Source organism: Diadema antillarum, unplaced genomic scaffold (genome assembly GCF_040938485.1).
Source record: "Diadema antillarum isolate AM-2024a unplaced genomic scaffold, OU_Dant_1.0 scf00000070, whole genome shotgun sequence".
Classification (NCBI taxonomy): domain Eukaryota; kingdom Metazoa; phylum Echinodermata; class Echinoidea; order Diadematoida; family Diadematidae; genus Diadema; species Diadema antillarum.
The window spans coordinates 1,616,943-1,630,645 of NW_027270959.1; the positions used below are offsets into that span (position 1 = coordinate 1,616,943).

The window sequence follows — 13,703 nt, forward strand, 5'->3', positions numbered from 1 at the left end:
GATGACTATCTGCAAGACGCTGAACTGCATACAGGGTAAAATAATGGCAGTTACTTGTAGCCTAATGGAAAGGAGAACTTTCTCATTTTCAAAGCTGTAAACGACTGCTTCTGATCGTACGAGTGGCATACAAAGGAAAATGTGTTAATCATACCTACAATCGAAATTATAATTAGAAGTTGAAATATTACATGAACGAATGTGGCAAAGAGAAGTCGATATTTTACTGATGCCTATCAGTGTAATAATTTCTATCTGTGCAGTTAAAGAGGACGTGTCCCTAGGAGGAAGCTACGAGGGATTGGAACCAGCGGGTTTGCTCTGGAGTCTGAGACCGTCACCCGAGGCGGCTGACTGCCATCCTCGATTTGCTAAAGTTGACACCACCAAACCGTTCGTCTACCATCTTGACCTCCTCGATGGCAGAGGAGGGGATGGATTCGACCACACCCTGCCGACCCTGGCGTCGACATCATTCGAGAGATGGTATCTCGCTGATTACGTCGAGAGAACTCCGGCAAAGATGGGGAGGGCTGAGGGGGTGTGGTACATTCCCAAAATAGGAAGTAAGTGCAGAGCTATATAAGGGGATAATCAAGTAGCTGTACCTACTAAGTGGGGAGGGCTGAAGGGGTGTGGTACATTCCCAAAATAGGAAGTAAGTGTCTGAGCTATAAGGGGAGTGCCAAGTATCTGTATCTACCAGATGGGGAGGACTGAAGGGGTGTGGTACATGCCCAAAATAGGAAGAAAGTGTCTGAACTGTGTTACAAGTGGAGTACCAAATGAGTTTACCCACTTCTTGGTTAAACGTCATTGGTGGTGATTTAAATCTTGCAATAACCATACATTCATGACGTCTTTTTATCTTATTTCCTAATTCTTGAATACCCAAGTTGCATTATTTGATTTATGTAATATGTCTATAATGTCTTTATGTGTTTTAGTTCATGTGTATGATGAAAATAGAAATCTTCCAAATCAAATCAAAAGCTAACAGCAGTTACTAGTAAATATTGAGAGTTTATTTCATTTTTCCACCGTGACGCCAACTACGAAAACATGAACCCCCCCCCCCCAGAACACTGAAAAGCGTTGAAACTTAAATTTGATAAAGACATTGATTAATCTCCAACAGAAAGACCTTTTGAGATCTTTGCAGAGTACCAACGTGTGGTAGCAATCAAAACAAAAGAAACGTACGGTCTTTATTTCCCTTATACTTCGGTATCCAATATCGTAAGAATACAACAAATTTTGTGTCGGAATTTCGGAGATTTTGCATGGGTGAGCGCAGCTCTCTTGTTTTGAAGGGGGTTAGAATTTACGGTTGACTGCCATAGCAGTACGAAGTGTTCAATTGTTGTCTCTTGTTAAAGGGGAAGGCTAGTAACTGATCAGTGGGAATCAGTGGAAATGCTGGGAGATGATTGTTCCAATCCTTATGGGATTCATTCAAGAGTTCATTGTATATCTATTGTTGTGTGAAAATGATTTGCTTCAGAATGGTCTCATATTCAAGTAATGTGCAGTTTAATGCTTCCAGGTTAGCGTCCCTGGTCAGTGACGGGGCATTAATCTGCACATTACTTGAATATGAGACCGTTCTGAAGCAAGTCATTTTCACACAACAATAGATATACAATGAACTCTTCAATGAATCCCATAAGGATTGGAACAATCATCTCTCAGCATTTCCACTGATTTCCACTGATCAGTTACTAGCCTTCCCCTTTAAAATTCTTTCTTCCAATGCTCGAATTCACCTATATTTCACCTACAGTATTTTGAGCACAGCTTTCTGGGAAAACCTTTGTACGTTACTTGAGTGGGTGACTGGCGGGGTTTTGATACCATTTAAGTGGCTTTCGTGTCAATACAGAATTGTAAACAAATGACATGATTAAAGAGGACAAGCCCGTGCCATTTTCTGACGGCTATATTTTTAACTTCAGACAACAATAGATGTAACTTCATCTTAACAATCTCGTGCCATTTTCAAATTTCTGACGTTTTTTTTTATAACTTCAGACAACAGTAGATATAGAACTTTATCTTGGAATTGGATATACATGATCAACCATGTCGACCGTACAGCTGCTGATCAAATCTTGAATATACGCCATGTTTAATCGTTGGAACATCACAGACATGCTCAATTTGCCGTCTGTATCTTCGATTTGTTGACACCACGGTGACACTAAATGCCCGATGTGCCTTTTGAAAGAAGAATGTTTGAACATTATCGCCATCATACCTTTACACAAGTGATTGACATAAAACAATTATATACCGATCTTAACATTTCAGCTCTTCACGATTGCACTTGTATAAGGGACTTGACGTTTAGTGATTTCCTTCAAATTTTGACAGCTCCAGAATGACTCAACCAACCTTATGGTGTATAGTTGTTCTAATCTGATTTTTTTTTCAATTGCCAGTCGAGTTACAACGTTCATTTTTGTCATTTTTTTACTTACTGACAAATGCATCTAGATATCATCAGAAATTTAAAAAAAGAAGCTTTCTCAGTCTTATTTATGAAAAATGGGTCCTATTTGGAGAGGACAGCTTCTTCGATTTCAGTACCGTTCTTCTAGAGTGCAGGATTGCCAAAGCCATTTATACACCTAGGTCGAGAGGGGCATGTGGGTTAAAACATACAGCTTCGTTTAGTATGGTTCCCGTAATTTCACTTGAATACATCAAAGTACAAACAAATATTACATAGAAGATAAATATTATTTGAATGGGATCAACAAAAAGAACTCAAATCTGCGGCACGGCTTAAAGAGCAAAGCATAGTAAAGCGTCATTAAGCATTTGGCATTACTCGAGATAGGCAGGGCCGACGGAGTGTTTTCACAAGGAAGGGGGGGGGGCACTTCTTGGTTTCATGAGCTAACAAGCAAAAAAAAATGGTCCTCAGCTCATCTCTCCTCTTCCACTTCCGAGTTTCTTCGACTGGCACAAAACAAACAAACAAATAAACAAAAAATGGTCTTCAGCGGAAAAAACATAAGGAAAGTGTGGGGGCAAAGTGATGGCACCTTATGTATTCTTTTGTATGGTGCACAAAAAGTGGGGGGGGGGGCGAGCCCCCACCCCCCGTTCCGCCGACCATGCTAGGGACCTGCTGTTCAAAGGAAAGAGTCTTTATCGACTTTACCATATTGTACCCACTTTACCTCTTCGCATTACCATCCAACATGCTTTGCGCTCGTTTGTTTCCCTGTATTCTAGAGACACAAAAACCTCTCCCAGTCGTCCTGGACATACGGGGACTGGTGTATCCGCTGCCGGATTACCGAGCAGCCCTGCTCGCTTCGCACGGATTCGCAGTCTTTGCCTTTGATTACTTGAAGGCATACAAGAGCGTAGCGAGTGACGGTCCCTTCTACATCGAACTTGCAGCGTTTGAGGCAAGATAACCCCTCTGGAATACAGTACTGTGCACTCCCATTTTAGCGAACACTGTTATCACGAAATTCTCATTACAACGAAGTAACAATTTAGGTCCAAAAATTATTGTCTATAACATCTTTGTATAATTTCTTGCTCGGCTTTCTTGATATAACGGGATTTTGATGCACGGCACTCCCGTTATAACGAAACTCTTATTATGAAGGGGTAAGAATTCAGATCCCAAAATTATTTCCTATAATTACTGTATATCTTTCTGTAATTTGTTTTTTTTTTTTTTTCGGGTAGGCTGCTAACGAAATATCCATATAACGAAACAAGACTTTCATTCCTGAAGACTTCGTTAGAACGAGAATCGCCTGTATTTATACACTATGTGGAGCGATCAAAAGCTGTAGTGGCACGCAATAATGTCATCCGCTGCTCAAAAGTTTATTGATATGAGAACACTTTCCCCAAAGTAAACCTACATTTGTACTGTTATTCAGGGATGTGATGTTTTCTAGCAATTGTATTTATCATGCTTATTTTCAGTAAATAATCCCGCTTAGCATTAATTCCTCTTCCTTTTCATTATACACTTTTCATATCAACACGAGCATTTTGCATCTGTTTCAAAGGAATCGGTAATGAATGCAAACGGGATGAAAGGTGATCACATTCTTTTCCCCTCTACAAACAGGATATTTGGGAATATATTGAGTCGCACCATGCCCTCGACTCAAAGCGAGTGGGGATATCATGTTCGTGCGTTGGAGCGGCAATGGTTCTCCAAGCGGCTACTCGGCTTGACCTACCGATTAACTGCATCGAAATTGCCGGATTTGTAGACTACTTTCCGATCAACGTTGGGATGGTACTGAGCGACGGAACAAGAATTCCACCGTACAGGTAGGCCTTACTCACCAGGCCGAGGTCATTTATCACTTTACCACTTGTAATCGTGTTTAGTCCCCCTCAAGGGGAAAGACTGACGGCAGTATACCAATCATCTATTGTCAGGTCGTGGATGTCAAAATATTGGAACCTTGAGCTCTTTGGAGTGATGGGTCACTTGTATCATTTGTGACCCTGCATCACAAAACCAACAAAAAGTCGCCAGAAATGGATTTTTGGTTAAGGGAATATTCTGAAAGAGCAGGCTTTGAGCATTAAAATTCTATGTAACTCAATTCAAAAAGGACTCTCCTGACATATCTAGATATAACCGAAAAGAAATCACACAGTCTGGAAAAGTGTGCTGACAGTGGTTGTTGACTGAGAAAAGAGGCTCCGAAGTACAGGGTCTATTCGAGCGCTTCGAGCCGTGCCAACTGTGCAATAAATAGGACCCTAGAAAAAGATGTTCACGACCATGGCAACATCATCAATAAAGGGATTATTAGATTAAGCTGAAATTGACCATGCTTTACAGGGGCGGATCTAGCTTTTTTCCAAGGAGGGGTCTCAGGGGCTAAGCTGGGTATTGCGAGGGAGCGTAGCGACCGAGCTCGAGCGAGCAAAGCGAGCGAGGGGGGGGGGGGTGTGTGAGGGTGTGTAGGGAGATTTTTCATTTTTAAGGTTGCCAGCTTGCGATTTTAAGCATACTGCATGCTCTTTTTTGCCCAATTAATTATTTTCTTTTTTTGCCGAAATAATTGGGGGGGGGGGGGGGGTGGTGCTGCACTCGGAACACTTCTGGTTTCTTTTTTTTGGGGGGGGGGCGGGCAAAATCTCGACGGGGGCACATTCATGTGACTGTGTGAGATCCTCGGTGAGGGAGAGAAGCGACCGAGCGGGGGAAGTTGTGGGAGGGGAATACCCCTTCCCATGGTAAAGACTTTTTGTAAAAACAGAGTATAAGAGTCGCGTTTATAGAGCATTTTAATCAAATTTCTAGGGAATTAAACATAGAAACAAAAATCGCTGCGAACTACTATGATCATAACTTATGCAAACTATTTATTTTACTACTCTCTAAAAAAATCGAGTGAAAATTTTCACTCTAAAAAGAGTGAATACAAAAAAGAGTGAATTTCGAGTGAAATTGGAGTGAATTTTGAGTGAAAATGTTCATTTTCACTCATTTTGGAGTGACGTCAGGGATCACTCCAAAATCTTCGACAGAGCGAGCGAGCCACTCTCACTTTGCTATTCGTCTGAAATGTATTCTGTAAAAGCTAAAACGTAATCGCATTGCTCGAGCAATAAAATTTATTCTTATATTACTAGAAAGCATAAAAGAAAAGGAAAAATATAGGGTTTACTAAAGTTATGTTCCACGGGGCACACTCGAGGACGCGAGGCTACCATCTTGATATACACTTAATTTACTCATAAGTAAATATTAGTGTATAGATATAATAATGTATATTGTTAGTGTATTATAATTTTCGCCCGGTTAGGGGCAAAAATTGTGCATTTTCAGTTATGAAATTGACAATTTTTAAACAAGAAAGGTGCCTTTATGTTCGTTTTGGTCTTAAAATAATCAATTATTTGATGTTTGTTCAATAATGTGTGTTCTTTTTTTTACTTGGCAGCCGAAGGAGGGGGTTTAAGCCCCTGAACCCCCCCCCCCCCTAGATCCGCCCCTGCCTTATCAACACACTCTATCCATGACTTAAACCGACTTTCAAAGCAGTAGCATCATCTTTTCAAAAGTTATTACCGTTGAAAGTAAAGAGTGTTTAAAGCATTTTCGAAAAATGAAAAGGCAGGTAAGAACCAAATTAATGAGTAATTTTATCTTAAATCTTATACTGTATATCATCAATGTTTATTAAAGCAAATGACCATTTAATTTACACTATCTTCCAATAGCTTTAGGCGACAGTAAGTCCTTGAATGTTTAGAAAGCAATTTTAACTGGTACTTTTTTTCTCACTCCATTTTCTTCCAACTAAGGTGTGCCCAAGGAACGACAGTTGATGGGCAGGGAAGGTTATGGCTCGCAATGAAGAGTGAACACGTAGGCTTGCGAGAGACTGACATTCAAGTTCCTCCGGTATTACTCCGCGGCAGTTATTTCACTTGTCGATTTCGATTTATTCAACACTTTCAGTAAAAACAGAGGAAAAATACAAAAAAATTGACAACACCATACTATAACAGAGAAAAGAATGATCACAATAAGCATCGGTATAACATTACGAATACAGTGTATATGGGTGAGAATTTTGAACCATGTATAATTGCCAATTTTCGCACCTTATGACATTCTTTCCCTTAGGACACGCCAGGATGATCTAAGAAACCAGATTTTTTCTTGTCATCTCAAAAACTGGTAAATTTCCTTTCAGGAAATGTATGGTTTGTTGACTTTTACCTGATATTTTTCATTTGACGAGGACTAAAAGCGTAAAAATACGGTAAAAACGCTATTTTCACAATAATTTTTGTTTTTCAAACTAATGATGTTCCTTTTTTATGGTACGTGGCATCTAATTTCTGACCATGTTCTGGATCTGACATATCATGGGTATGTATCACAAAATTATAAGAACTTTATGAGCACGTATGAAATTACAGAGAACAATTGAAGTATCAAAGCCCTAAACAGACGAACGTCCGTGATGCTCTCAATTCTATCGCTGCTGCAAATTCTACTTCGTTGTCCCAATTGTAATGTATATGAAAATTTGATGTTCCACCTAATAAACATTTCCTGCAAAAATTGTACGTCTGCTGGCTGTACATGAGACTTTACATTCTTTTATACAAAATTATACTCAGGTTTCGTCACGGACGTGGTTCCGTTATTTTCTAATAAAGATCGTAGCCCATTAAACGTTATTGGCGATATTGTTCTGAGTCGTAATCAACTATTACAAGATCTAGCCACAAGATAATATGTTTGTTTTGAGTTTCTGTCCATCCTTTGTCGAATAGGAACCGAAATTACATTTTTAGACGAACCTCCGAGAAAGAAAGAACGTCCGTGATGATTAAAACGTTTTCGAGTAAGACACCGTCTTGCTTTGATGGTGAAGGTACATTTTACCTTTGGCTCTCTAGCCGAGGACCTGCATGTCATTTTGGGAGCGAACTGAGGTTTGTCCGCAGTTTTTTGACCATGCAATTCACCGAAAACCAAGCAGATAATTAATTTTTTCTCTGAAAATTCACGTTCTGTTCCCCCTCTGAGCAATACATATGTTGTAAGGATGTCAAAATTCTTATAATTTGCATTGACAATACCTTTTCAAAATTTTGAAAGAGTGAGGAAGGCTAGGTACTCTCTGCCGATTAGTTATCCGTCCTGGAAAATGACCCTAGTTGTAGAACGAACGTCCGTGACAATTCCAGCGAACGTCCGTGACGTAAGCAACCCCACCGATAGGTATAACTTGTCCCGAAAGTGTCCTGTATTCTTTAAAACTTTTGGCACCAGTAGCGACACGGAAAGTTTTAAAAAGTAAATAATGAGTTTACAGCAGTAGTCTCGGAACTTTTAAGGCGTTATGTGATCATGATGAACAAGCAATTGAAAATTTACTTAAAATTTTACGATTATTTTCCCTCTATTTATACAAAAAAACAGCTTTACACTGAAAACAAAGTTATAGGAAAATGGAATTTTGCGTAAAATGTAATTTTGGTGCATTCAAATTTCTTTCTAATGAGGTTCTGGAGACAATTTGTACTGTTACAGGTTCTGAAAGTTTCGTTCATGGACGTTCTGTCCGAGAAAGGAAATTTCTGATAATTACAAATATATCACTGCATATTAAGTTAATGTTACTTGAAAATATTACCAAATCACCGAGTCTCTTATACCCAAAAGTGAATAACATTCAGCTCTTAATTTACCTGTAATAACAAACGGAAAACGTTTTGGTCACGGATGTTCGTTGGTAGAATAAGTCAATGGATTACATAGAAGGAGACAGAAGAACAGTGCCACTTTTTAGTGACAGATGCGCCAAGTGTTTATCCTTTGAGTATGGTAGCTGCCGTCTCAAACAGAACACATCCAGTTTTGGTCTCCATAACGGACGTTCGCTGTAATTGTCATGATATTAAATGCCTTAATTCATTCTTATTTTTCTTTTCACGACGATTTTCTCTCATTCCCTGAGTAGCCTTAACATGCTGCGACCAAGCAGAAAACAAAAACAAACCAAAACAAACCAAAACAAATCCGAAAACTGCTACGCAATCACATTCAGGATAATGACGGATGAAGTATGTAATGGGCATGTGTTGAAGAAGAAACGGAAAAGTTTCAAAAGGACGTGGAAGCAGTTGAATGAAAATGAGAAGAAACAAAGAAGAAATCGGGCTCCAACAAATAGAGAAAAGAATTGCCAGTGCATTCCCGTTATACTAAATTCCTGTGGAGATTTTTTTTTCGTTTCTTTGCTTATTTTTTTATTCATCGAAATGCGATCACAAGCGAACAAAAATAATGCAGTACACAATTACTATCTGGTGAAAACACGCAAATCCTCCGCTTATCATGACATAGTGTTTTTTTATACTAATCAATGAAAAGCAATGTTAATCTTTAATCATTTCCAAGATTTTTTTTTTTCATTTTACATTTAAGAGACAGAGAGATCGTCAATTTGTTAGTGCTTTTGAGCTTACTTTGAAAACACATACTAAAAAAGCAGTGATTAAGAATAGGTTAAAGGTTGCACTTTGATACGTTCGCTCTTCCAAAGATTCGTTAATCCGAATGTCCAAAGGTTTGCTTTTCCGAAAATTGAAAAAAAAAAATTGATAGGTAATTCAGAAGGTTTCTTATCAAAAATGTTCTTATTCAGAAACTTTGTTAGTCCGAAAATTAGATATTAAGGTTCATCACTCTTCGGTCCGTTCTTGTAAAAGTGGAATTGGCCTGACATTCACTTAGGTGAAAACGGTTATCATGAGGTTTTGAAATTTGGAGGATTTGGTTGTTAACTTGTTTCTCCACATTGGGATAAGCGAACCTGATTGTTCATGTTCCAATTAATAAACCTTTCGATTAACCTTCGGAGATTCCTATCATTTACCGAATAAAAAAAGCTTCATGATTATACGAACTCTATCAATTTTCGGATTGACAAACTGTATGAATAACGAGCCTCCAAAACGACGTGTTACAAATTGTTTGTTATAACAAACCGTATTGTATAATATCGAAGTCACAAACATCCATCCAAGTTACATGGACTTATTGTGTCTTGTTATGACGAAACTTCGCAGTATCGAACCTAATATCATTTCTAACTAATATAATAACACAAATTCTCCTCGGTAACAGTGTGTAACACAAGAAGCAAACGAAGAGGGATTTCTTCCTAACGTATTCGTTTGTCCTCCCAAGCTAAACTTTGTATTTCTATAACGGAGCACATTTCTTTTGTTTTTCTTTGTTAATTCTATGTCATAATTAGCTGTAACCATGTTCGTTAAAAGCGAATTTTGCATTGTAGACTTTAGATAACAAATTTAGGACCTGAATCTTTACTTCGTGATAACGAAATTTTGATAAATATATTCGTTCTCAAGGATGGACTACGTCACTGAGATTACACGAACGATTCTACTTTCATTTATGAGAGATGGAAAAAAATCTTTGATTCCTCTGCATGAGAAGATAAACAAGCTTTTATAATTCAGAATTAGTAATATCTATTCAGGATTTTGCGGAGGAGTTTGTTCTTGACATGAAATTGCTTTTGGTTTTGAGTAGAAAGGGTTTCAAACTCAAGAGAGCTGCATTGTTCAATATCTTGTTTGTTCCGAACGTCCGTGAGCTATATACGAACCTCCGTGATGAAAACAATGCTATGTTTGTTGAGTTATAGAGACTGCCTAGATCAGATACATGATAGAAGGGTATGTTTTTATTTGGGAGTGAGGATTAAAGTATGGGATAGTGAAATAAGAGGTCAAAATGTTGAGTTTCTGTAAAATGCGCGTAAAGTGGAGAAAGTGTTTAGCGGAAGAGCAATATTTCAATTGAAATGACGAATTCGGTTAAATCATCAGTTGTCTACTATTACGTACAGGTTAAGAGTACAAGCTTGATATTCTGCCAACATGTCCACCTGTCCCTTAAGATATTTCGTTACGATTTTGAACTGAATCAGATCGTTGCAAACTATGTTAAATGATATTCAAATGTAAGTGCAGTACTATTCCCCACGGACGTTCGCTGCTCTGGACATGGTTAACTTCCTCGGTGAATAAAAACTTGTTCCTCTAGGAAAATCCTAGTATAATTGGGTTCATATTAAAGCTTGAATTATACTCTTTCAGGTAAGATAAATGATTTGAAGAATTTCCAACTTTTTAAAATTTGCCTTGTTTTGGCTCAATTGTACATCGTTCAAAATTCTGACCCATATACAATACATTTGAAAGTGTTCAGAGACAGACAGTAAGGTTATGCCTTACATAAAAGCCTTGTCCCCATACTATTTCATTAAAAAATAGCAAGATATTGTAGAATTAAAACATTTCTTTGTGAATTAAAACACACATTATGTGCGCGCGTAAACACACACACACACACACAGACATATTTCATAAGAGAACAGTTTGTCATACAATTTCAGCATACTAATTTAAAATAATAGTCATGCAATCTTAATTTTCTTTTAAACATTTCTGTCTCCGGAAACACGATGATTCTTTTTTTTAATCCTTTGTTTTTATACTATGTAAACAATGCATATGAAGACAGGCACATTACCATCAGCCGGAAAATTACACCTTGAAAATACCTGGATGTCATTATTCTTCTTCCTATTGTCATTTGTCGGAACATCACAGATAGAGAACCTGAAGTGTCCAATGCTGATGTTTGCCTTAGGAGCGGAAGATGCCCTTGGATTCAAGTGGCGCGCTGATGCTGTAAGTACCCGGATGTTTTGTAGCATTACCTAATCTTGCTGGTTTTTATCATGTAGTAACTGAACAGACTTATCAGACTTATCGCTTACTAGACTTATCAGAAACAGAGGGAGAAAAGAAAACCGAGAACTTCGCAATTTGCTCTTAAGACTTATTTTCAGTCATCTAGTTAAATACAATATTGTTATTGTAATCCCAGCTACATAGACATGCATACTGTAATATCGTTAATTTCTTTTTATATCGTTGTTTATGCAAGTCAAACGACTCTGTTTCAAATATACTTTGTATGTTTCCCATGTTCACGATTATTCAATCTATGTATATATTGATTTGCAGAAAATAAAGTATCTACCAAACTACTTGATTAGACGTACAAAGTGTACATTGTTCAATTCTTAATCTATCTTATGTGGAGAACATTATTGTTTTGTTGATTGTAAGAGTAGTTAAATAACCTATGATTAGAATACTAGAAATCGAACTGTCTTTGTTGTATTCGATGTTAATAATGCTTTACATAAGAAAGAAATCTCCAAATTTTCTGTCTCAAGATAAAAGCACGTCTTGACAAGGTAGGAAAACAGCACCTGGTCTCATACGAATATCTCCCTGCAACAACTCATTTTCTCGACGCCCCTTACCTGCCCAACTGCGATACTGTTCGTCTCGTCACCTATGGCCTTCGGGCGGACGGGCAGCGGGAAGGTGGGTAACACGTCAACGGCTGTATCAACTAGACGCGTCTGTGGGATAAGTTTGTTTTGCGGTCAGGTAGCCAAAATGTTACAGGAAACCAAAACCCCGATGTACAGGTGGATTGAGCGAAAGCAGCATTATTAGTACAAGTGATCAATGAAAGAATGGGGATAAGCAGACAATTGATTTGAAGTTTTGAATTTTTAGAGTTTCGGTGTCATTATCCCTAGATAAAGGAGACTTCTACACTTCATGAAATCATTTTGGACCATAGTTTCAAGAAATTATAATGAAAAATTAGCCATTTGAACTATACTGGCATAATGGAATAACACTTTGCACGGTACTTAACACTTTCAGAAAGTAGGGGTCAGCATCAGGTCGTTGGAATGTGTACTGTTATGCAAATATTAATTTCGTGAAATTCTCCTTCAATTTTCGTTCTAATTATTGTTGTCCGTACGACGCCATGAACTGCATGTAGTAATCTTCCTGTCCAGCACTTAGGGCTCCGAACCTTTAAAATTCTTTTTTTTTCCGCTTTTCCCTAATCTTTCACTGACACGTTCTATCCAATATTTCTTTTTGGTGTTTTATTATTATTCATTCGGCAATTCAACATACAATACAAGTGGACATAGAATAAAAACAGAAAATCGTATTACATGACAATGCGGTGATTCCAGGTGCATATGCCGCTGGACAGGTTGCCAGGGGATGAAAAGGCAAACTTAGTCACCGAGGCTCGAGGCTTTCCTCCCCGATTTGTTTGTTCTTGTTGTTTTTTGTCTTTATTTTAGCATTGGTTTCCTTTCATGTTAATAGTAGTAAAAGTTGTCTTTCAATGAATTTACGAGTTGACGCATCTTTATCTTTTTACTGACTTATGGAGAATATTGTGATAACATTAAAAAATGTCAAAAAAAACCTTATAATAATCCTTCAAGAGTCATAACGAGACACAAAGTCAACTTCAAACCCATAACGGTCGTCCTCCTATTTTCTCTTTTTTTTCAGATTACCTCATGTCACTTGGAGACGTTGCAGGCAACAGTCAGTTTGCTCGGGACCAGGAGTATGCCTGGCGGAGGAAGCTCGGCTTTCTTCATGATCACTTAGGCGCCGATCTGTACCGCAGGGATTGGTTGTCGTAGCTGTAATCTAGTCATGTCGTAAACGCTCGATGCGATTATGTTAAGTCGTCGAACTTTTTCCCCACAGCTCTCACAGTTGATGTAAAACTGAATCCAACCCGACCAAGAATCTTATGTTACAGCAAGGAGAATATGATAAAGAATATGATAGAGTATAATTTCATATTATAATGAAAATAAACAATATTATACACTGTAATTATATATTATAAGATATTGTATACATTATTTACGATATATGTATGCATGTATATAATCTAATATACATATATGTGCATATGCATAATAGTTGTATGCATTAACACACGTTGATATATTGTGTATATGTTAATAATTTGTATGTATGACTCATATATTGCTCTATTTTGTACAAGTAAACCAACAGTATCTGTTGGCAACTTTCTGCTAAGTTGACAGAAAGAGAAGTAATAACTCATCACCTAAAAAAAGATATGACACAAAATTTCAAGTTATATATTAAAAGGCTATCATTGGTTTACATGATTGTATGTGATTGCTTATTCTTCATTTTATGCAATGTTTTGAATGTCATAATCGAATAGTCGATTTACGCTAAAACACTTGGTATGCTTTTTT

The 13,703-nt window shown here is 37.7% G+C and overlaps 1 protein-coding gene across 1 annotated transcript in view; it reads left to right on the forward strand.

Moving 5' to 3' along the window:
* Positions 1 to 13,106, forward strand: part of LOC139716821 (acyl-coenzyme A thioesterase 1-like) — a 37,107-nt gene extending 24,001 nt beyond the window's left edge. The window contains exons 4-10 of the mRNA XM_071628353.1: positions 264 to 566; positions 3,244 to 3,422; positions 4,106 to 4,314; positions 6,310 to 6,373; positions 11,173 to 11,253; positions 11,808 to 11,961; positions 12,970 to 13,106. Coding sequence (XP_071484454.1) covers positions 264 to 566; positions 3,244 to 3,422; positions 4,106 to 4,314; positions 6,310 to 6,373; positions 11,173 to 11,253; positions 11,808 to 11,961; positions 12,970 to 13,106 — 1,127 coding nt within the window. The remainder of the gene's footprint in view (positions 1 to 263; positions 567 to 3,243; positions 3,423 to 4,105; positions 4,315 to 6,309; positions 6,374 to 11,172; positions 11,254 to 11,807; positions 11,962 to 12,969) is intronic.
* The last annotated feature ends 597 nt before the right edge of the window (positions 13,107 to 13,703 follow it).